Source organism: Podarcis pityusensis (genome assembly GCF_964106645.2).
Source record: "Podarcis pityusensis genome assembly, chromosome: 15".
Taxonomy (NCBI): domain Eukaryota; kingdom Metazoa; phylum Chordata; class Lepidosauria; order Squamata; family Lacertidae; genus Podarcis; species Podarcis pityusensis.
This window is the reverse complement of record NC_138040.1, coordinates 34,993,037-35,016,821: the sequence shown is the minus strand read 5'-3', so window position 1 is coordinate 35,016,821 and position 23,785 is coordinate 34,993,037. Positions and strand designations below refer to the sequence as shown.

The 23,785-nt window shown below is 43.6% G+C and overlaps 1 protein-coding gene across 2 annotated transcripts; it reads left to right on the top strand.

Moving 5' to 3' along the window:
* The first annotated feature begins 528 nt into the window (after nucleotides 1–528).
* Nucleotides 529–23,782, top strand: POLD2 (DNA polymerase delta 2, accessory subunit). Of its 2 annotated transcripts, none has more exons than XM_080982497.1 (11): nucleotides 529–663; nucleotides 5,795–6,059; nucleotides 9,513–9,634; nucleotides 12,958–13,081; nucleotides 14,988–15,102; nucleotides 17,665–17,863; nucleotides 18,706–18,786; nucleotides 20,331–20,488; nucleotides 21,581–21,708; nucleotides 22,397–22,498; nucleotides 23,424–23,782. In XM_080982497.1, exons 2-11 carry the CDS (start codon nucleotides 5,840–5,842, stop codon nucleotides 23,594–23,596), a joined length of 1,422 nt encoding a protein of 473 aa, XP_080838623.1. In that variant the 5' UTR covers nucleotides 529–663; nucleotides 5,795–5,839; the 3' UTR covers nucleotides 23,597–23,782. The 2 variants fall into 2 exon arrangements, with proteins under 2 accessions (XP_080838623.1, XP_080838624.1); XM_080982498.1 differs by having other exon boundaries at nucleotides 538–663; nucleotides 5,798–6,059.
* The last annotated feature ends 3 nt before the right edge of the window (nucleotides 23,783–23,785 follow it).

Sequence of the window (23,785 nt, the reverse complement as noted above, 5' to 3'; positions counted from 1 at the left end):
TTAAAGAAGGAGGCTCAGAATCAGCTGTCCAAGTCTGCTGGGAAATACAGAAAGCAAGGCAGAAATTACATCGTTGAAGATGGAGATGTTATCTTCTTTAAATTTAACACACCTCAACAGCGTAAGAAGAAATGAATATTAGATCTGTTCATTACTCAAAATTAAACTCTGTTACTTTAAATAATAATAATAATAATAAAATTTTCTGTTTTACAATTTAAAGTACTCATTTATACATCCTTAAGCTATCAATGACTTCCCTTCTCTTTCCATGGTTCATTTTACATATCACAAATCCCTCCACATTTTACAGAAACTATACCGTTCAGTATTCCACTATTATTGCATCCACCAAAGCCTATTTACACTGTCGAATTTATCATAACGCTGGAGCTTTTCTAGCTCAGATGTTCTGACCACAGCTCTTTGCATGCAGGCATTACGACTCTGGCCATTTTATATACCGAACTCTCATTTCGGCGACGGCTGCTTTCGAAGTCTACGGGGGAAGGGAAACAGCGGCGCTCTCGCGCGTCACTTCCGGCCGGCGTCCCTCGGGTTTGGCGCGCTTTCTTCCCGGGGTTCCCCCCGCCAATCCCTGGGGAGGCGGGAGATGCCTTCGCCGCTCGCCCGGTGCAGCGCCGGACTCCCGCTTTGGCAGAGGTGACTCCCGTTTTTCCCCCGAGGGAAGAGGAGGGCTTGGCTTCGCGGGGCGGCGGGCGGGCGGGCGGGGAGACGCTTGGCTCCGGGGCCCGGGCGGACTCGGGGCGGCCAGGAGGGTCGCCTCGGAGCGGCAGCTGGTCGCCCCGGCGGCTTGAGCGGCTGCCCCTGCTGGGCACGAACGGGCAGCAATCCCGCCGGGGAAGCCTTGTGGGAACCGGGCAAAGGCGGGCAGGATGCTGCCTGTCGTGTGTGTCGCGTGTGCGTGTGGCTGCAGGGACTTTGCAGGTGGAGGTTTCATATATATAGGTTCACACACACATATGTATATATTTATATAAGTTTCACACACACACGTATATATTTATGTTTCACACACACACACACACACACACACATGCATATATTTGTATAAGTTTCACACACACACACGTATATATTTATGTTTCACACACACACACATATATTTATATACGTTTCACACACATGCACACACATATGTATGTATATAAGTTTCTCACACACACACATGCATATATTTATATAAGTTTCACTCACACACGTATATATTTATGTTTCACACACACACACACATATATTTATATAAGTTTCACACACATGCACACACATATGTATATATATAAGTTTCACACACACATGCATATATTTATATAAGTTTCAAACACACGCACGTATATATTTATGTTTCACACACACACACACACACATATATTTATATAAGTTTCACACACACATGCATATATTTATATAAGTTTCACACACATATATTTATGTTTCACACACACACACACATATATTTATATAAGTTTCACACACATGCACACACATATGTATATATATAAGTTTCACACACACACACACACACGCATATATTTATATAAGTTTCACACATATATATTTATATAAGTTTCTCTCTCTCACACACACACACACTTATGTATATATATGTTTCACACACAGAGACACACATATATGAGAAACTCTGTTGTGTGCAGTTTATTTTTATTACTTATTTATGATTTCCAATTTTATACATTTCAATAATAATAATAATATATCATTTATACCCCGCCCATCTGCTGGGTTTCCCCAGCCACTCTGGGCGGCTTCCAACAGAATATTAAAATACAATACAGTGGTACCTTGGGTTACAGACGCTTCAGGTTACAGACTCTGCTAACCCAGAAATAGTACCTCGGGTTAAGAACTTTGTTTCAGGATGACAACAGAAATCGTGCTCCGGCGGCGTGGCGGCAACAGGAGGCCCCATTAGCTAAAGTGGTGCTTCAGGTTAAGAACAGTTTCAGGTTAAGAACAGACCTCCAGAACAAATTAAGTTCTTAACCCGAGGTACCACTGTAGTCTATTAAACATTAAAAGCTTCCCTAAACTGGGCTGCCTTCAGACGTCTTCTAAAAGTCTGGTAGTTGTTTTTCTCTTTGACATCTGGTGGGAGGGCGTTCCACAGGGTGGGTGCCAATACCAAGAAGGCCCTCTGCCCGGTTCTCTGTAAATTGGCTTCTCGCAGAGAGAGAACCGCCAGAAGGCCCTCAGCTCTGGACCTCGGTGTCCTGGCAGAACGATGGGGGTGGAGATGCTCCTTCATTATTATTTTTTTTTAATATAATATTTATTGGAGTTTACAATAAGAATAAATGTAACAGACAATATAACAAATATCTTAACATAGTTTCACATTTTTTTTTGGACTTCCTCACATCTCCCGCTCCCACTTTCATCGTTATAACTTTTTACCAGCAATTTGTTATCTTATTTGCATTCTTATATCCCTTCTATATTTCATAGTCTTCTAGTTCTCAAAAAGAGTTATATTTTCTCAATCTCACTTATTTTCTTAAATCATCTAAGTTAGTGGTGCTCACTTATTTATGATCTAGCATCCTGCTTAACATTCACTCAAGTTGCAATGTTTTTGTAAATAGTTCTTAAATTTCTTCCAATTCTCCTCCATCCTCTCTTCTCCCAGGTCACGAATTCTGCCAGTCATCTCAGCTAGTTCCATATAGTCTATCAGTTGCATCTGCCATTCTTCCAGTGTGGGTAGATCTTGAGTTTTCCAGTACTTTGCGAGAAGTATCCTTGCTGCTGTTGTTGCATACATAAAAAATGTCCGGTCCTTCTTTACCACCCCTTGGCCGACAATACCCAATAGAAAGGCCTCTGGTTTCTTAGTGAAGGTATACTTAAATACCTTTTTCAGTTCATTATAAATCATTTCCCAGAACGCCTTCACTTTAGGGCAAGTCCACCAGAGGTGGAAGAATGTTCCTTCACTCTCTTTACATTTCCAACACTTATTATCAGACAGGTGGTAAATTTTTGCAAGTCTGACTGGGGTCATATACCATCTATATATCATTTTCATTACATTTTCTTTCAAAGCATTGCATGCAGTAAATTTCAATCCAGTACTCCACAACCTTTCCCAGACCTCGATGCTCCTTCATTTTACCATCATTTTAACATTTCAAAACTCACCTTCCCTCCCCCTCTCTTTCTGCGGTTCCTTAAATTTAGCACAGTATTAAATTCATTACAATAACCCAGGCCTGTGGTGCACAGCTTCATTTATTAATTTACGAATGAATGAATGATTTTCAGTTCTATACATTTCAATCATTTTAACATTTTAAAACTCGGCTTCCTTCCCCCTCTTTCTGCAGTTTCTTAAGTTTATTACAATATTAGATTCATTACAATACCCCTGCCCTGTGTGGTGCTCGGTTTCTTTTTTATTATTTATTTATTTATTGACGATTTTCAGTTTTACACATTTCAATAATTTTAACATTTTGAAACTCGGCTTCCTGCCCTCTCTCTTTCTGTGGTTCTTTAACTTTTTATATCTTTTTTTCTGCATATCCAAATGAACTTACTTTGCTCATATAGTCATATACTCAAACTGCAGGTTGTTACAATGATCATGTCAATGTTCTTATCTGTTTATTATTTATCAGTAAACCATTTCCATTCTTTTATAAAAAGCTTATCTTGTTGTCTTATTTTTCTGGTAAGCTTCGCCATTTCTGTATATGCCATATGTTTTTGTACGAACCATAAGGGCAGTGGCAACTAAAAACGATCTAAACTCTTATCTTCATGCGCCCCATTATATTTTAAACTTAGAGTGGCCTATGAACATACACCTTATTTTAAAGAATTGACTTTTGTACAACTTCAGAAAGCTTTTACAGAGTTACGATTAAATACAATAAACTCTGATTATAGAGATGGGAGACACAGAGGCATACCAACAAATGAACGTGTTTGCATTAGGGGAATGAAGTACAGGACCTTATACATTATATCTTGCGCTGCCCCTTATATAATGAAGCAAGAGAACGATTTTTAGCACCTATAATGACAAGGTCCCCTGGCCAGAACCCCTCTGACATGATTTTATATCTCCTCGCAGACACAGATAAGTATGTGACCTTTGCAACTGCCATTAGGAAAATTAGAGCAAATTATATAGCCAAGGTAGCCACCAACTCTAAAGGAGATGAATTTATTTAACCCTATCTACATCAAGCTATATTCTGTCTTTATCACCAAACGCTGAACATAATTGCACATTAAGTAACATTATTTTTTAATATATTAATGGCCATGTGATAATTTTAGCCTATAAATTTTATTGTTTAATGTCTTAACCTGTATATTAAGGTACTTTTATAGCTCTGTTTCGTGTAGGTAATGTCTTGATAATATAAATGTTTTAAGTTTTTTGTATCAAGCCAGTATATTTTCTTTTAATTGTTGAATGATTTTGTGCACATTGCGGCATCCTTTGGCTATGTGCAATAAAACTGACTATCACATGTTTTTGTATCCACCCTCCTTTTAGCAGTCTTTTCTTGAAAGTGACCCACATTGTGAACTTAGGAGATTCATGCCGTATCATATTATGGCTGTGTTCACACCATACATTTAAAGCGCTTGACTTCCCCCTATGAATCCCGGGAACTGTAGTTTGTTGAGGTTGCTGGGAATTGTTTCTCTGTGAGGTGTAAACTATTATGGTTCCTAGGATTCTTTGTAGGAAGCTATGTGCATTACATGTATGGTGTGCACCCAGCCTGTGGGTTTTTTTAAATATCTTTTAAATTAATTTTCACATTTAAACATTATCATCATATAAACCGTAACAAACAAATACAATTAAAATAAAAATAGAAAGTAAAACATTTTCACACCGTATTCAATCCATATTTTGGGATTACTTAGATTCCTTGACTTCCCTCCATTTCCTCCCCTGGTTCTTTTATAGTATCTTATATTATACATGTCTATAACTTATTTATCCTTAATTTTTTCCAATTTTAAGCATTCTCCTTAATATTACAAGTGTTTTTAAAAACCTGCTATTGTATTAACTTCTTTACATTGCTTTTGTAACTATGCAATAAACATTTTCCATGCTTTTTTATATTTGCTTTCTTCTTGATTTCTTAGTCTTCCAGTTAATTTAGCCATATCAGCATATTCCATTAATTTAAGTTGCCAATATTCTTTAGTTAGGACTTGTTCTTCTTTCCAATGTTGAGCTATCAATATCCGGGCTGCTGTTGCATACATAAACAATTTTTAAATATTTTTTTCAGTATATCCATTCCAGTTATATCTATTAAGAAAGCTTCTGGCTTTTTAACAAATTTTATTTTTAACATTTTTTTCAATTCATTATAAATCATTTCGCAAAAACTTTTTTTAACCTTACATTGCCACCACATATGGTAAAACATACCTTCTCCTTCTTTCACTTCTGGCACTTAATATATTTTGTCTTATGCATTTTTGATAATTTAACCAGAGTTAGAGACCATCTGTACATCATTTTCATATAATTCTCCTTAAGAGCCATACATGTTGTAAATTTTATATCATTTTTCCATTATCTTTCCCAATCTGTCATCTGTATATTGTGTCCAGTCTGTGGGGTTTTTGTATTCTTTTTTGTTTTTGTTGGGGTTTTTTTTGCATTTGCTTTGCATTTCTGCGTTTTGTACACTGCATGGATATATGATAATGTGGTATCATAATTATTGAATAAATAGTAACAATAAATCATTGTTTCCCCTGTCTCCTGCAGAAGCATGCTGTGTAGACCACTAGGCCTGTAGCCCCTCCATAGACCATGTTCTCAGAGCAAGCTGCCCAGTCGGCTCAGAGCCTCCTGACCTCACCATCTGCAGTGGCTTCTACCTTCGACCGCGTGCCTATCTCCACATATTCCAACTGCTCCCAGAACTTCAGGCTTGGGGAGCGGACTTTCAATCGACAGTATGCCCACATCTATGCCACACGCCTCATTCAGATGAGACCATTGTTGGTTGAAAGAATCCGAGGCAAATGGGGTAAGCATGCCATCAAAAAGATGCCCTCCGGTGGTGGTGACACTTACAAACAGATTTTTTTTGCAGGGGGTGGACTGGTAAAGAATAGACCATGAGTAGGCAAACTAAGGCCTGGGATCCGGCCCAATCGCCTTCTAAATCTGGCTCACGGACGGTCTGAGAATCAGTGTGTTTTTACATGAGTAGAATGTGCCCTTTTATTTATAATGCATCTCTGGGTTATTTGTGGGGCCTGCCTGGTGTTTTCACATGAGTAGAATGTGCCCTTTTATTTATAATGCATCTCTGGGTTATTTGTGGGGCCTGCCTGGTGTTTTCACATGAGTAGAATGTGTGCTTTTATTTAAAATGCATCTCTGGGTTATTTGTGGGGCATAGGAATTCGTTCATTATTTTTTTCCAAAATATAGTCCAGCCCCCCACAAGGTCTGAGGGACAGTGGACTGGCCCCCTGCTGAAAAAGTTTGCTGGCCCCTGGAATAGACTCTCAATACATTTAGAGTATGAATACATGCATTCACCACTAGCATCAGAGAAGAGTGCTGTCATTTATGGTTAGCTGATTATCGAGCCTACCTAGTGGCAGTGAAAGCAGCAAAGAAGGCATACTTTGCTTGCCTCCATTGCATCCTCATTATGACATCCGGCAGAGCTTTTCTGAGTTTGTGCGGGGCCTTTTACAGGATGGCCCAAAGGAGGTGATAGAACCAACAGTAGCTTGCTGTGACTTGTTTGCAAAGCATTTTGAGGATAAAATTGCTTGCACCCACCATGACCTTGACTCTGCTGTTATAGCAGATGAGTCTCATGGGGTATCCAGAGCACAGTCCACTCCTGTTGTGTTGGATGAATTTCAGTTGTTGAGGCTTGAGGTTGTGGAAAAGGTGCTCGGATCAGTCAGGGTGGCCACTTGCACTCTAAACCCTTGCCCCTCTTGGCTGATAAAAACCATCGGGGAGGGAACAGCTGGCTAAGCCAGGGAGGTGATGTTCCTGCCTGTTTGAAGGAGGCATTAGTAAAACCGCTCCTTAAGAAACCTTCCCAGGATTTGGAAAACTTAACTAACTACGGGCCCCTATCTGGACAGGGATAGCCTAACTACTGTTGTCAATGCTCTGGTAACCTCAAGGTTAGATTACTGCAGTTTACCTCCATTCATTCATTAATTCCACTGCTTTTACATGTATCTTCATAACACGCCCACCATTTCCCTAAAAAAAACCCCTCAAACCGGGGTAACAACTGTGGATAACACTTTAAGGTTTCACACACTTCTCCCTCTCCTCTTCCAAATTGGTACAACAACACTAGGTACATTTTACCTGTGGTGTTGTTGTTGTTTAGTCGTTTAGTCGTGTCCGACTCTTCGTGATCAAAGTATCGCAAAATTGCAGTATGCTTTCAAGTTCTCCAAAACTTTTCATCAAGCAAGATGTTGCACAAAGCAGGTGGTGAGTGGAATGAGGGATTTTTCTTTTTAAAGTACAACAATTAGCCTGGCTGTTGTAGCCAGGAAGCAACTCCTTTCTGAATAAACACATTTTGGAATTAGATTGTTAAGTAGTTTAAAGCTGCATACTTTCACGTACCTAAGCCATGACTCTGACCATGAACCTCATCTCTGAATTATTACTTTGTTCCTGTTGGGAGAAATGGCTTGCTCTCTAGCCAAGGGATTGCAATGTCTAGCACTCCAGCTATGTCGGAAAACGGCTGATATTGCCAAATCGTAGCGTGGAAAGATTTGCTAACGGTGTCCAAATGTGAGCTTTCATGAGGCAAGTTCAGTTCAAGAAGTGAGGTGTTTCAGATGCTTCACTTCGGTCCCTAAATAAATAGGGAAAGAACTGGCAGTTTTTCTTCGCGAGAGGATCGTGGCCTTGACTATTAAAAAGCTAACTGTTACTCCCACTCCTGTAACAGGTTAAACGCTTTAGCCTGGTGAACTACCAAAAAGTCCCTGTACCTCATTCATGCAAGCAAACTAAACCCAGCCCTTGTTTTGGTGAAAACAGCTGAGGTGTCATAAGACTATCTCTTTTTGTTTTGATATAATACCCCCAAAATACAATCTTATGTAAGTTTAATGTGCACAGGGACAAGTAAGCGTGGATAGGATTGCAGCCTAAGACGACTGCACAACTCTAAGTTATGACCTATAAAGCCTTAAACAGCTCAGGACTGCAATACCTCAGGGACCTCCCCATATGAACTAGCCTGGACCCTGCAGTCATAATCTGAGGCTCTTTTTCATGTGCCTTCTCCTGAGAGGTCTGGAGGGCGGCAACACAAGAACGGGCCATTTCTGTGGTGGCTCCCCATTTATGGAATGTCCTCCCTGGGGAGGCTCACCTGGTGCCTTCTTTACATACGTTTAGGCGCCAGGCAAAAACATTCCTCTTTTCCCAGACCTTTGGCTAATTAAACAAATCCATTTTAAAGTTTGTGGGTGGGGGTATTGTTTTTGTTTGTTCCTGTACAGTGGTACCTCGGGTTAAGAACTTAATTCGTTCTGGAGGTCCGTTCTTAACCTGAAACTGTTCTTAACCTGAGATACCACTTTAGCTAATGGGGCCTCCTGCTGCCGCCGCGCGATTTCTGTTCTCATCCTGAAGCAAAGTTCTTAACTTGAGGTACTATTTCTGGGTTAGCAGAGTCTGTAACCTGAAGCGTCTGTAACCTGAAGCGTATGTAACCCGAGGTACCACTGTAGTATGTATTTTTGTGTTTTTATATTGTAACCCACACCCCGTGATCCTGGGATAAAGAGTGGTATGGGAATATAATAATGTTGCTAGAATAATAATAATAATATCCCTTTGGAGAGAATGCAAAGAAAAAAAGGGTCATTTCAAGTTTTAGATAGAGTTTTAATGGAATTTTCACTGGTAGTCCACTAGAGTGCAGCATTTACTCTTGTTTCCATGGAACCTTGTAAATTTCAACAAGGGATGTCAAAGTTGGGGTTGCCTGGTCTGCATATGAAATACAGCGCTGGTTCTGTTGGTGGTTCTGGGTTGAACACCAAACTTGATCAGGGATATTTTGATCCAGATGTTCCAAGGTGGGGACAGATTCACAGAATGATCCTCCATGCCACTTTTACTCTCTCAGAAAGCAGGTGGGATCAACATGTACTTCTGTTCGTATTTGGTTAAACACTTCAGTTAGTAAGAATGCAATGTTTAGGCCAGTTGCACATGGAGCCTTGGATCCAGCCCCCTGTTTCAAGAGTTTCTCAGTTTGCTACTACTGATGGTGGGTGGGGGGAGAACCCTGATGGTAGCTTTCCACCCACACAGCGGTGTTCCCCTCCACTTACGGTGACTAGCAGAAAGAGAGCCATACGCAACCCTAACACCCCGTCTCCCACACCAGCTATCAAGTTAGGATTTGCACTCTTAGCTCCTGTAAAAAAAGCCACACGTCTAATCTGCCATTGCTCTCTCGCAGGGAACAACGTTACCGTGAAGAAACTCTGTGAGCTGCAGCTGGCAGAGAAATGCTGTGTGGTGGGGACGCTCTTCAAATCTATGCAGCTTCAGCCTTCTATCCTGCGGGAAATCAGCGAAGAGGTAACGGGAGGGTGAACTTGAGCTTTTAAGCTGTATGTATGAGACTGTATAAGGTAAAGAGACCCCTGACCATTAGGTCCAGTCCTTACCGACTCTGGGGTTGCGGCACTCATCTCGCTTTATTGGCCAAGGGAGCCGGCGTACAGCTTCCAGGTCGTGGCCAGCATGACGAAGCTGCTCCTGGCGAACCAGAGCAGCACACGGAAATGCCGTTTACCTTCCCGCAGGAGCGGTACCCATTTATCTACTTGCACTTCATGCTTTCGAACTGCTAGGTTGACAGGAGCAGGGACCGAGCAATGGGAGCTCACCCTGTCGCTGGGATTCGAACCGCCAACCTTCTGATCGGCAAGCCCTAAGCTCTGTGGTTTAACCTACATTTCCTATGACTGCACCAAGATTATCCTCAAAGCAGTCCTGTGGTTAAGCTGAGAGACAGTGATTGGACTCCCAGGCCCTCCTGGTCTAGCACTCTAACCCCCATACCGCAAACAGGCTTTCTTTTGCAGAGGTGGCTCTCTTGACTTTGCTACCCTTTGGTCCTCATTGTCCCCTGTATACTGTTTGGCCTGGCTGGGAGACGAACCCAGAGAGCTGCCATTGGTCCACCTTACACAGCATCTACAGTGACTGGCAGCGCCTCTCCAGGGTTTCAGGCAGGAGTCATTTCCCAGATCTACCTGCAGATGCCTGGGATTGAACCTGGGCTGTTCTGCATTCAGACCAGCTGCTCTGCCTCTGAGCTACAGCCTTCCGCCCAAAAAGTCCGCTTTGCAGCTTGCAGCTGTCATTCTTGCTGAACCAGCATGCCTGGCTGGTCCCTGGGAAAACAATCCCCCATCTGGAAGCCTCCTTAATCCTGCTGGCAGCGTGGGTCAAGCCTTTAGCGAGAAGCGAGGTCCTAGCTAGCTTCGGAAGGACGGTTGTTGAGTAATAAGTTTTAACTCGCCCTGATAATGAACTCCATTCAAGCAGCACTTCATGATTGCAAACACATGCGCTGGAGCCGAACCACCAAAGCTTGGCTGGAGGAAGTTGCTGACCAGATGAGTAACATCACTTTTGGAGACGTTTCTAAAAGTCTTTTTTACTCGCCGCAGTCCCGGATGCCAGCGGCCGTTAGAGGGGAAACAGCTTATGAATTATTGTTTGCGCATTTTATTTCCCTTTTGGAAAATAAGTACTTCTTGTCATAGGATGACTTTCCCTGGATGGCATGCTCTCTTCGTTGTTGTTGTTTAGTTTGTGTGAGTCATGCTGTAGTGTAATGCATTATTCCAGCCCGTCAGGTCCACATATTGTAAAAGCATTGAGTTAAAACTCCGAAGCCTGTGAGCACTTTCTGAAGTCCTTTCGCGTGCTACTAGGACCAGTCTCTTCACCTCTGAACTTCTTCAATGATGCACAACTTAGCAGAGTAGTTCAGCTTTTCCTAGGCAACGATCGAGACTGCTCAGTCAGGTCAACGGTCAGGAACAAAGCTGATGACTAGTAACTTGATTTTGTAGTTTATTATATACAGCAGTAAACTCTCAAGCTATATACAAGTAACTATATACAGACACAAACTTCATCACTCTCCATACACTCCAGAATACTCCTAACTAGCCGAACAATGTCATAGGTCATGCTGCGTATATGAGAGACCTCAGCCAATCACCGAGCTGTTACTAGGTCCTCTTATTTCCAGGCAAATTTCTCCCGTGCTCTGTCTCCCTAGCCTGTAGTCAAAACACTAATTGCTCACTTGCCAAGCTGCGCGTAGACTATGAACTCCAACAGCTTTTACCTGAAATGGTTCCCTGCCACGTATGTGGCTATTTGGGAAGGATTTTCATGGGAAGGCACTGAAGGTTGGTGGTACATCACCGAAGGTTCCTCATTTGATTGCCAGCCTCTAAGGAGAGCTGGAAAAGATCCCTACCTGATGCATCACTGCTGGTCAGTAGGGCTGGGTGATATATCAATATATCATCCAAAACCCGTTTGAAGTCCATATTGTGCTATCGGTTTCATAAGTTTTGACCTGGCAGTATATCGTGAATCATGATGTATGTGTGTGCTCTGCAGAAATCACAAGAAAGGAAAAGCTGTGAAGCCAGCCAGTTCTTCTCTCAGTTCCTGCATCCTCTGTTAACTCTGTCTGCTCAACTCTCCCCTGCCTCATGCAGAGAGCAGCGAACCACAAGAACAGGCGCTGGCAAAATTCACAATATGGGAGAAGCTGGGAAGCAGCCAGTGCTTCTACATAGCTCTATCTTTATTTCAGACATTGTGATATATTGGTATATCGCGATGTTCAGCTGATGATATATCACGATGTTGAAAACCAGATATCGCCCAGCCCCAACTGGTCAGTGTAGGCCGGGAGGTGACTTAACCCACAGCTCATGGGCCGGATTCTGTTCTCCAATTTTTTTATCTGGCCACCAAAGATCCTCATAATCTTTGCAGTGGCAGCAAACGTATTTAAAAAAGAAAAACCTCTGCCCAGCTCAGCACCATTATGGAGCTGCAAACTGCTGCTTTCTCAGTCATCAGGCTGATCATCTGATGATAAAGGCCCTGATCCTTGCCACTAATGAGCTTACTGCTGAACTGAGACTCTTGGAGCAAGGCCCAGCTTGCAGAATGCAGTTTCTGTAGCGTCTTACGCAGGGGGAGGTGGTCACAAAGGTCTCGGGGTTCAGGACCATGAAGGGCTTTAAATATAAGAAACTTGGATGATGCTGGGGTTGCTGCAAAGCTATTTTTCTCCCTGAGGCTAGCTTTACATAGGAACATCGGAAGCTACCTTATACTGTTACACCAGTGATCGATCTAGCTTAGTACTGATGACACTGGTAGTTTCCCCAGGCATATGTGGAGACAATGGGATTTGAACCCAGAATCTTCTGCATGCAAAGCCAGTGCTCTGCTGCTGAACTTCGGCCCTGTATACCTGAAGGAGTGCCTCCACCTCCATCATTAAGCCTGTAAACTGAGGTCCAGCTCTGAGGGCCTTCTGGCAGTTCCCTCATTGCGAGAAGCGAGGTTGCAGGGAACCAGGCAGAGGGCCTTCTCGGTAGTGGCGCCCGCCCTGTGAAACGCCATCCGGTGTCAAAGTTATACAACCTTCTGTAGACATCTAAAGTCAGCCCTGTATCGGGGGAGCTTTTAATGTGTGATGTCCTGTTGTGTTTTTGTATATTCTGTGGGAAGCTGCCCAGAGCGGCTGGGCCAAACCAGTCAGATGGGCTGGGTAAAAAAAATTGATAGTGAGCTATGGCTCCAGAACTGTGTAGCCTCTGCTGCTTCCTCACATCTGGGTGTTGCTTTCACAGCACAATCTGCCACCACAGCCTCCCCGCACCAAGTATATCCACCAATCAGATGAGCTGATCTTGGAAGACGAGCTGCAGCGAATTAAACTGGAGGGAGCAATTCAAACTGACAAGCTAGTGACAGGTAGGATGTTTTGGGGCAGGACAGTCATGGTAATGGGACCAGGGCATGATGTTCAAACCAACAAGCTACACAGCACCACATAGGAGTGCAGGATTCAGCACTAACCCCATGTCCTTCCCAATCTGTCTCATTGACTTATATGGCATTACTAGGGCCAGTAAGTGTTGCTGCTTGGGACAAAGGTCAAAATGATGCCCCGCCCCCATCCCATGAACAGAATCTGACTTTATTGGCAGTTGAATCTTGCTGCAGCGCTGACCCCATTGTATGAAAAGAGCAGCCCATAGCTTTGGGGCAGTGTTAGAAACTGAAATATGAAAGCTAGGAGCTAAATGGCACCTTAAACCTAGGTTATGGGAGCAACAATGGAGTGTCTAGGCATGCTTTTTCATAAGAATACAAAGCTGCTAATGAATGAACTGCAGCTAAAATATTATGTTCATTTTTCACATGGTCTGGTCCTTCCCTGCCTACCCCCCTAATATTCTTAAGAGGGTCTATTCGCCAGTCTTCAGAGAGTAGCTGGAAGTGGGGAGGCAGAAAAAGGTCCTCCTTTCCTTCCACTCTTCCACTTTTCTCCCTGAGGCTAGCTTTACATAGGAACATCGGAAGCTTTAATCTGAAGTTAATCGGAAGTTTTAATCTGAAATCTTCGGCGCAGTACTGCACCCAGAGCTCAGAAACTGCTCGTGCTAATGAAATTCCCTGTTGCAAAATGCACTGAGAACAATGGGAGTTTCATACACTGCTTTCGGGACACAGGGAGGACTTGCTTAGCAGACTCAAGGGGAACAGTTATACTACAGGCACAATAACAGTATTAATGTTTTGGTTAACGTTTCTACTGGATTCGTACTGTATTTTGATGATATATACTGACATTTCGCTTGTGATGTAATTTGTGTGAGCTGCTTTTAGGTTTTGTAATATTAAGTGATATATGTTATTCAAAGGAATGAATGGTTAGGGGCTGCTGCCCCCCTTTGTAAGTGCTGCCTTAGCCAGCTACCTCACTCTTGCCTAATGTTAGAGCCAGTCATGGGAATTACGTAGTTGGGGTGTGGGAGACTTGCTGGGTAATTTGACAGGTAGGCAAGGTCTCTGATTAACCCCTTTCTACCCAATGATTCTCTCCTGCCAGTTTCCTCCCCACAACACCAACACTTTAAAAATCGTCCCTCCCCCTGAATCTGGCTTGTGGGTTGGGTAAAGACACACCTGCAGAGGAAATTGATTTGGAGAGCTTATTCACTTGATAATGCCAAATGCCACATTCAGGTTATGTCTGCAAATTCAGGTTTGAAGACATCTGTTCCACTATAATAGGAAGCTCTGCCCCCAGAGTTCTTCAAATTTTATAACGATTGGAAGGTGGAAAAGCAAGATCTGGGTCAACTAAAGGAGGCATCTGGCGAATGAAAGTAAAGTGGTATGGTTTGTGACCAACAAGAGAACTGAAATTCAGGTGTCTTATTCAGGAAATCCCTTCCCATCCTATTTGCGTGTGAAACTGTAACACCTGCCAGCTTTCGACCATTTAATTAACGTTATTCTCTGAATCCTGGGAAGGGCGTGGGATTCTAACATAGTGAAGGAAAGGCTTCTTGGCCTCCTTAGCTCATTTTGAGATACCTTCTTACGGGAAGGAGTGATAGCAAAAAGCTTTAGGAAAGGGCAAGTGAGCTTGTGCAACTATAGGTGAGCAGTTTTCTGTGGGAGGCATTTTTTTAAAAAAACAACACTGTTTTTACACGGAAGACATGATGGGTTGAAGAGAGCAGAACAAGACCATGTTATTAAAGGCAATGTGTTTCCCGCACATCATGAACAATGAAGGTCTGTGCGTTGTTCAGGACAGGCTAGCGCTAAACTGTTGTAAATACGACTCTTTCTTCTGCTGGGCCAGGAACCATCCTCGCTGTCTACGGCTCGGAGACGGATGATGGCAGATTCCTTGTTGAGGATCACTGCTTTGCAGATATGCCCACCCAGCTGCCCATGATGGGGCCCAGCACAGACAGGTGAGACCGCCCAGAAGATTGTCGTTGTTGGCATAAGAAGAGCGTCCAGCCATTCGGCAAGCTAAAATAGTTCCTCCCCACCAAGCCAATTCATACATATGTTTGTGCATGAGGCAGCTGCTTCTGCCCTCTGCACTTCAGTTTTGTCCCCACTGGAAATGGGTCCCTGGAAGGTTGACTATAATGGAACTATCCCTCAGTCTGGAAAAGATTACCTGCCCCTGACTTAAATCATGGAAGGTACAGGTGGAGCGCCAGTTCTTTTTCAGGTGTTCCAGTCCAGCTCTTAGGGCATTCTGTAAAGGGGAAGCTCTCGAAAAAATCTACATTTTCAGGGTGCAGAATTGATGAAGGATCTTTATGATCAGTCTGCAGTTGGTATAAGGAAGTCAAAAGAGGTAGATGGGCAGTCATTTTTCTAAATGTATTTGGGGGTGAGCACAAGTAGGCATCTGCTGAATGATGCTTGAACCTGAAAATCTTTTGGGACGGTTAGTTGTGCAGTGACAGAAGGTTAACATCTTGGGCTGGAGGAGACAAGGGTCTGTAATTTTTAAGAAAAAGTTTTAAGACTATGCATCACTGCTTTCCGATGCTATAGAACTGATTCTGCTCTCATTACGTCCTTTTGCTTCCATCTTTATTGCATTCTCTAAGTCTAAATTTGGATTTTTTAATGTAACACAAGTGTTTCTTAATGCTTTAAATATGTTTTAGGACTCCTATAAACCACTTCAGAGGCTTATGTTTTGGCTGGGAAACGAGATATAAATAGCAATAATCAAATTAAAGTAATCAAAACCCACCCACCCAAAAATTATACATATAGGAAATTAATCCCATCAGGATATTTGAGTTGTCGACAGGGGTGAATTTATGGCTGCATGATAAAGAAACCTTGTCTGCCCTTTCAATACCCAAGTCTGCCAGTTTATCTCCCAGGTCACTCTCAAGTCGATATCTACTGATGTTCCAAGTCCATTTATTTAGCCTGTTTGGTTAGGCAAGCTGCCTAATTTATTTAGGTCTTGTTGCATTCCACATCTGAGTCTGCTGTTCAGGTCTGATTTGGACTACCATCAACCCTAAGCATTGGCACTCAGTGGTGCTAGTGGGCATTATAGTTCACATCTTTCGGAGGGCACCCTGCTGGTTATTCCTGGTTCAGCTGCTGTGTGAACCAGGCCCTTTAGCATAGTGGCGTCAGTAATTTTGAACACTGTCCTATTGAAATCAGGCAGGCGCCTACAACCCTGATATTTCGGCACACCCTGAAAACGTAATTGTTTTGCCAAGTGTTTTTAATTTGATTTAGCATTCGTCATTAGTTCTGCGTTTTAAGATTTTACAATTTTATGGTTTTATTTCATAGTTTTATGTATTTCACAAAAATGTATATACTGCTTGATTGTAAAGAAAAACGTTAAAGCAGTTTTGATGTTATTATATCATCCACCTTGATATTTTTATGTGTTGGTGGTTTGTAAACATTCTAAAAAATAAATAAACCCTTGGCTTATGGAAATCTCAGGAGGAGGCATTGCTCTGCTTTGTTAGGTTGTTGAGACTGTATGGTTTTCATTTGACTGTTTTCAATTTTCTTGTAATTTTTGAGGGCAAACAGATTTTTCTCTCTCCCCCGAGACTCCCCAGAAGCCAAACATGGGCCATTTGTGCCCTAGCATCGTTCATTTGCATTTTATTTATACAACAATCTGTACCACACTTTTTCCCTTTCAAAAAGAGCCTCATACAGAGCCCAAACTAGCAATGTTTATGGAATGCCCTCCTGGGTGAGATGCATTTGTCTCCCTCATTCTTTTTGATGTTTGCTGTCCTGGGCTCCTTTGGGAGGAAGGGTGGTATGCAAATCCAATATATAAAGAAAATGAGCACAATCAAAATAGTGTTTAAAAAGTAATGCCTTCAGTTGCTGTCAGGCGGCAGAGGAACCAGCCTCCATGGCAGGTTGCCAGGAACAGAAAAGTCCTTACCGTCTACTTTTTATTCAATATTTACAGAGAGAGGCTTGGAAATGAGCCTCTTGGAATAATGGCGTTCCCCCAAGTATGTCTCTTCTCTCCTTCTCTCGCACTTCATCATTTGTCATCCCTTCTACGGGTGGCACTGAGGACCCTTTGCTTCTGAACCCTTTGCTCTCCTACTTTTAAGGCTTCTGGGAGATGGTGGGTCTGGAATGCTTTCTACTGATAACGTTTCAGCCAGCTGCTCAGGCTCTGCCCTCCTCGTCTCCCATTATCTCCCAACTTTTCCTCTCATCTTCCCCTGAGCTGTGATCTCCCTCAAACCCCTGTTGTAATTCTGAACTGTCTTCTTCTTCTCTGGAAGGATCAGGCTGGGGAGGAGGTCTCCACCATTCCTCCTCTGCCCAGTGCCTGACAGTTGCCTATGGAACACAGATAGATGGAGGAAGCTAACCTAACCTCTCAGCCATGCTGGTTCCTCCGCTGCCTGCCTCTGAAGCCTGCAGCTCAAAGCACCCATTCAGTGGCATGACTTGCACCTCAATCATTCAGCTGTTGGTTCTTCTTGTGCCTCCAGGTTTGTCTTGCTGGTGTCTGGCCTCGGCCTCGGTGGCAAGAGTGGAGAGAGTCTTCTGGGCATGCAACTGCTGGTGGACATGGTGACGGGGCAGCTGGGAGCCGAGGGAGAGCAGTGCAGCGCATCTCTCATCTCCCGTGTCATTCTGGCAGGCAATTTGCTCAGCCAGAATACCCAGAGCAGAGACGCCATGAACAAGGTGAAGACCTAGGATGCATTCTGCGCGGGCCTATTTTATACCCTGTCTTTCTTCCTCTGTGGAACCTGAGCATTCCCAGGCGGTCTCCTATCCAGGCACTGACCAGACCGAGACCAGCTTAGCTTTAGCAAAGTAGCTATTCCAGTGCCTTCAGGCCACGCCCTGAGCACATTGGTAGTGTTGCTAGGAAGCAGTTGACTCAGTGCTTCCAAGCTAAGGTCTCATGATGCATTTCTTGTGGCAGGAAACTGATAGCCAGATAAATATCCAACTCACAAGGTTGTGCTAGCATAGCAAGCAATTCAATTCATTGTATATATAGCCAAAGACCTTCACAACAGAGGGCAAAAGCAAGGCATTCCTCTAAAATCGCACGACGTAAGTCTTATAAAAGTCTACAGCATGTCAATTTAAAATTACAATACATTAATGTAACGAGAGCGAAGCTTATTAGCTGCCACAGCAAATTTGGCTACCAGATGTGTAATTTGTAGATATTTATTGGCTAAGAGTTCAACTATCAACTGTTTTCTGCCAGTGTAAGGATTTCTGCTTGCGCGACCTAACTTCCACCGTCTCGTCCCCCCCAAATGCCCCCAAAATCTGTGTTTGGGGTTCCCCCAACTCTTCTTTATTTTTTATGTTGTGAACCACCTTGAGATCTGTGGATGAAGGGTGGTATACAAATTTAGTAACTAAGTTAAATAAATAAACATTTTACCTTCCCTTCATAAACTAAGTGCAGCCATCAATGGCTCGGTTATCCCACTAAATTTCCTCATCCCATTAAAGCTTTCATTCTCTCTCTTCTTTGGCTGACCTTCCTGCATGATCTCATTCAGGCAAAGTACCTGACCAAGAAGACTCAGGCTGCCAGCGTGGAAGCTGTGAAACTGCTGGATGAAATCCTGCTGCAGTTGAGCGTGAGTGCTATTTTCAGAAGTGAGGTGGTGGTCAGGATCTCTCTCAGTCTAGGGTGAAGCCCATGTTCATGCCTGGCTAGCGATTTCTCGGTCAAGGGAGGAAAATAATTTGAGCTTCTTGCAGGTTGCTGCTAAGATATTAATATTAGGCAAATCAATATTAAATACTTTCAAGGTTTAGGTATATTTTAATATATATATATATATATTTCTGTGCTGCTTTTTAGCCTCATATAGGGTTCCTAAAGTGGCTCACAGTACTAGCAAAACAGTAACGAGAAATCAATTTGCAAGAAGTACCTTATTAAAAATAGCAGTATCGTAAATGTTAGGGGATCAGAAGGACATCTAATCAAAGCAGGTTTAATGATCTTTCTGAAGCATGGATGGGGGACATTTGACTCTCCAGATATTGTCAGACTCCAACTTCCATGAGACCCAACTAGCATAGTTGATAGTCAGGAAGGGATTGTGTGAGTTGTAGCCCAGCAGCATTTGAGGTGCAAACACAGGGTCCCTCTCCCTCTTCTAAAGACAGGACAGGAAGTGGCTGAATGAGCCTCTCGAGGGTCCTAATTACTTGCCAAGCATTCGTCACATAGCAGTAGGAATCCAAGGAGAGCTTCCTGGGGAGATCTTAATAGGTGGGCAGAAACTTGCAGGAGCAGGTGGTCCTTTAGGTACCCCAGATCCAAACCATATTGGTCAGGGATGGGGATGTTGCATGGTCCTCTAGGAGTTGTAGGGCTACAACTCCAGGAGCTGATAAGAGTTCCACAATAGTTGGAGAGTCGCAGGTCCCCAAGCCTTGCTGTAAGGCAGGTCATATCCGCCACACTGCATATGGGTGGACAGAGGTTGAAAGAAATTGGTCAGTCTACGGGCAGTGACCACCATCGGCCACGGCGGTTGGGACTGATGGACGTTGGAGTCCCAACAAGGTTGGAAGGGCCACGGAAGCCCCATCCCTGGTAATAGGGCATTAAAGGAAAGAGCACTTCAGAACGGGCTTGGAAACACAAGCCAATGCATGTTAACACTGTGACATGCTCCAAATAATGGACCCTTGTGAACAGCCGCGGCATCTGAACCAGCTGCAGTTTCCAAGCCACCTTCAAAATCAGTCCTGCATGTAAAACACAGTGCAGTAATCTGGATTTAGTGACCAGGCTACACGGTGTAGAACTGTAGGATTGTCATGCTGAGTGTTCCCTCTGAGCACATGCTGAGCACAGGAATTTGTTTTCAGTATCAGAACTGAGCTCACGGTCCTGCTGCACGGAAATCCACTCCTGGTTTTCATCGTAAGCTCCCTTCACCTCAGCAGCTTAATTTCCAATGGGGGTGGGGGGGGAAGCTTTTCATTGCTGGCTGTTGTTAAACAATTGGGATTCATCATAAATGCTGGTCTACTGCAATTCAGAAATGAACTTGTAGATCCCAGTCTACCCACTCCTCTCAGAGCCTAGCTTCTTTCCTTGTTGCCTCTGCCAAGCAAGGGAGCTCTTCTTGGGCCTGACTGCCTGCCCACTTTGCCCTTACAGATGTCTGTACCTGTAGATGTGATGCCTGGTGAGTTTGATCCCACCAACTACACGCTGCCTCAACAGCCGCTGCATCGCTGCATGTTTCCCCTCTCGAGCGCCTACTCCACGCTGCAGCTGGTGACCAACCCCTACCATGCCAACATCGATGGCGTCAGGTAAAGGCAGTTTTCCTAACTCTTAAGGGAAGCACCGCTGCTGCTAATCAGCTTTCAGGTGTTCAGAGCACTTCCATGTGTATTGAGCCAGCGTGATCTAGGGGTCTTCTGAGTAAGGTGACACAAGGACTGCCATTAACTTGGGAAAGGAGACAGGCAGACAGGTGCTGTGAACTGATAGGCTGGGGAAAGTGGGCTCCAATCTTGCACTCTGCTTCCTGTGAAGCTAATAATAATAATAATAATAATAATAATAATAATAATAATTGTATTATTTATACCCCGCCCATCTGGCTGGGTTTCTCCAGTCACTCTGGGCTGCTTCCAACAGAATATTAAAATACAATAACCTATTAAACATTGAAAGCTGCCCTAAACAGGGCTGCCTTCAGATGTCTTCTAAAAGTCTGGTAGTTGTTTTTCTCTTTGACATCTGGTGAGAGGGTGTTCCATAGGGCGGGTGCCACTACCGAAAAGGCCCTCTGCCTGATTCCCTGTAACTTGGCTTCTCGCAGTGAGGGAACTGCCAGAAGGCCCTCGGCACTGGACCTCAGTGTCCGGGCAGAACGATGGGGATGGAGACGCTCCTTCAGGTATACTGGACCGAGGCCGTTTAGGTGTAGTGGTTAAGAGCGGTAGTCTCGTAATCTGGGAAACCGGGTTCGTGTCTCCGCTCCTCCACCTGCAGCTGCTGGGTGACCTTGGGCCAGTCACACTTCTTTGAAGTCTCTCAGCCCCACTCACCTCACAGAGTGTTTGTTGTGGGGGAGGAAGGGAAAGGAGAATGTTAGCCGCTTTGAGACTCCTTAAAGGGAGTGAAAGGCGGGATATCAAATCCAAACTCTTCTTCTTCTTTAAAGGTCAGCACCAGCACTTTGAATTGTGCTCGGAAACGTGCTGGTGTCCGGCCAGTTGCTGCCTCTCAGCCTTCCTCATAGGTTTGTTTTGCAGATAAGGAGAGCAGGGGAATTTGGGAACTCGTATATGCCACCCTGATTCCTTGAAGAAAGTGTATTAACAGACTCTTTGGTATTCTAGGGTTTGATTTCTTCATTCAGCTGTAAACAGTTCCACTTCCCTCCTCGATTTTAGGTTTTTAGGGACTTCGGGCCAGAACATCAGTGACATCTTCAAGTATAGCAGCATGTCTGACTATCTAGAAATCCTGGAGTGGACCTTACGGATTGGGCATCTCAGCCCCACAGCCCCAGACACACTTGGTAACTTCATCAAGGGAATCTCATGCTGTGTGGTGATCCAGCCGACTCTCTATTTTTTTATGGGGGGGAAGACCAATTTTATTTTAGTCGGCTATATATGAATAATTTCTGTTACAATTTTATATTGATTGTTTTTTAATGATTGCGTTGTTTTCTTGATCGGGGGGGGGGTTGCCCCAAATTTTTATTAATTTTCCAAATTATTAGAAATCGAACCAAATTACTTTAATACAATTTCTTAAAATCAGGTTTCCGGCTCCTTTTGCAAAACATGTCGATTCTGATCTGTGTTTTTAATATGTATGTGGTTATAGTTCATTCATAGACATGAGCTGCTTTGGGTGTTCTGTGAGCAGACGAGTATATGTATAGAAATGCAATACCTATATATGAATGATAAATAATTTATTAGTTGGCTTCTCTCTCTCCAGTTTTGGCTACATGATAGAAATCTAGCCTTTTAAAAAACGGGCAAGGAAGAAGACAGTGGTCTTCAGCTAGCGGCAGTTATCTTTAACATGTTCACTTCTTTCCCCAAAACACATGATTTTGGGTTGTGTGTAGATGGTCAGGTCCTACCAGCCACCAAAAATCTTGGGTCCTCCCAGATTTTTCGGTTTCCTATGTCTTTTACTTCTGTCTGCTGATGGGCCATTCCTTTAAAGACACCCGTTTCCTTGTTTTTCAGGCTGTTACCCATTTTACAAGACTGACCCCTTCATCTTCACTGACTGCCCTCACGTCTATTTCTGTGGGAATGCACCGTCCTTCAAATCCAAGGTTGCTGAAGGTAAAAACCTGGCTCCCAAGAAAGGTCCAGACCTTTAGTCTGTATCCTTTCTGACTTGAGACCTATTCAAAGCTCCTTCATTCATAGTGAGTTCTGCAATAATGTTGGTGTGTTTTCACATCGGAGTTTTGGTCCTTGTTCACTCTTGTGCAACGTAAGACTAAAGAAATGTATACTGGGATTATACGATCAGCCTGAGATGTTGTGTTGTTGTTTTTTTACCAGGCACAAAGTGCTCTTGTAATACAAATTGAGTTCTGCTGGAAAATTTGCCTAGGCAAAAAAGGCTGCTTGTAGCCACTCTTATGTGTTGGATCTCATCCAACTATAGCACTGGGCAGGTTTACCCACAACTGGTGTACAGGCCCAGTAGTTTTTTGGAGAGTGTTATGATGTGGATGGGATGCTTGTTTCTGTTTAATTCCTTCATGTTGAAGTAATAATTCTATTGAATTTCTGTCCACTTTACAGAGCCAGTACTTAGGGTGGTATTCAGAGAAGAATTTCTGTTCGTACAAGGGCTTCTGGCGGAGCAAGTGGAACTTCCTCTCCTCTTCCCATGTCACCCCTAAATCTGTTCTGGGGCAGATTTGGGGAGGGCACAGGGGTGTGCAAGAATGCGGGGAGGGGCTGTTCCCTTGCACAGCCAGCTGCCTTTATGTTAATAGAACTGCTTTGTTGGATATCACTGCTCATCTTGTATATAAGGAAGCTTGCTTGTTCGTTCTGCTCAGTATTGTCCATTCTGACTTCCAGCAACTTTCCAGGATCTCAGGCAAAGTTCTTTCTTGTCTCTTGCAGCTTCATCCTTCTTAACTGTAGATGCCAGGGAATGAACATGTTACCTTATGCATGAGCAATGGACCACAATACCAGGCCCTTCTGATTCATTTCATTAATTAGTTTTCCTTTCCTGCCTTGCCAGGTGCTAACGGTCAGAAGGTCTTGCTGGTGACCCTCCCTGATTTTGCCACCACACAGACGGCTTGCTTGATCAATCTACGTGACCTCACCTGCCAACCAGTCAGTTTCTCTGCCTTTGGTGCCAATGAGGAGGAGGAGGAGGAGGACGAGACAGTAATAGAGACTGGACACTGAGAGACATGTTTGATATCTTACTTCTTCCCTGGAGCTTGGAGCCGTTGTTGTCCCCCCCCCCAATGAAATTTCCTGGATATTTGAACCTATGGTTCGTACAGAGGAATACAGTGAAATATATCATCCATTTACTTGGTTGTGAATTGCCTGCAATTGTTTCATACACAAATAAATGCAGAACTCGAAGTG

Coding starts and splice junctions, on each gene's coding strand:
- POLD2 (XM_080982497.1), top strand. CDS start 5,840: ATGTTCTCAGAGCAAGCTGCCCAGTCGGCTCAGAGCCTCCTGACCTCA. Junction 15,103..17,664: donor ATGGGGCCCAGCACAGACAG/GTGAGACCGCCC, acceptor TTGTGCCTCCAG/GTTTGTCTTGCTGGTGTCTG. Junction 17,864..18,705: donor GCAGAGACGCCATGAACAAG/GTGAAGACCTAG, acceptor GATCTCATTCAG/GCAAAGTACCTGACCAAGAA.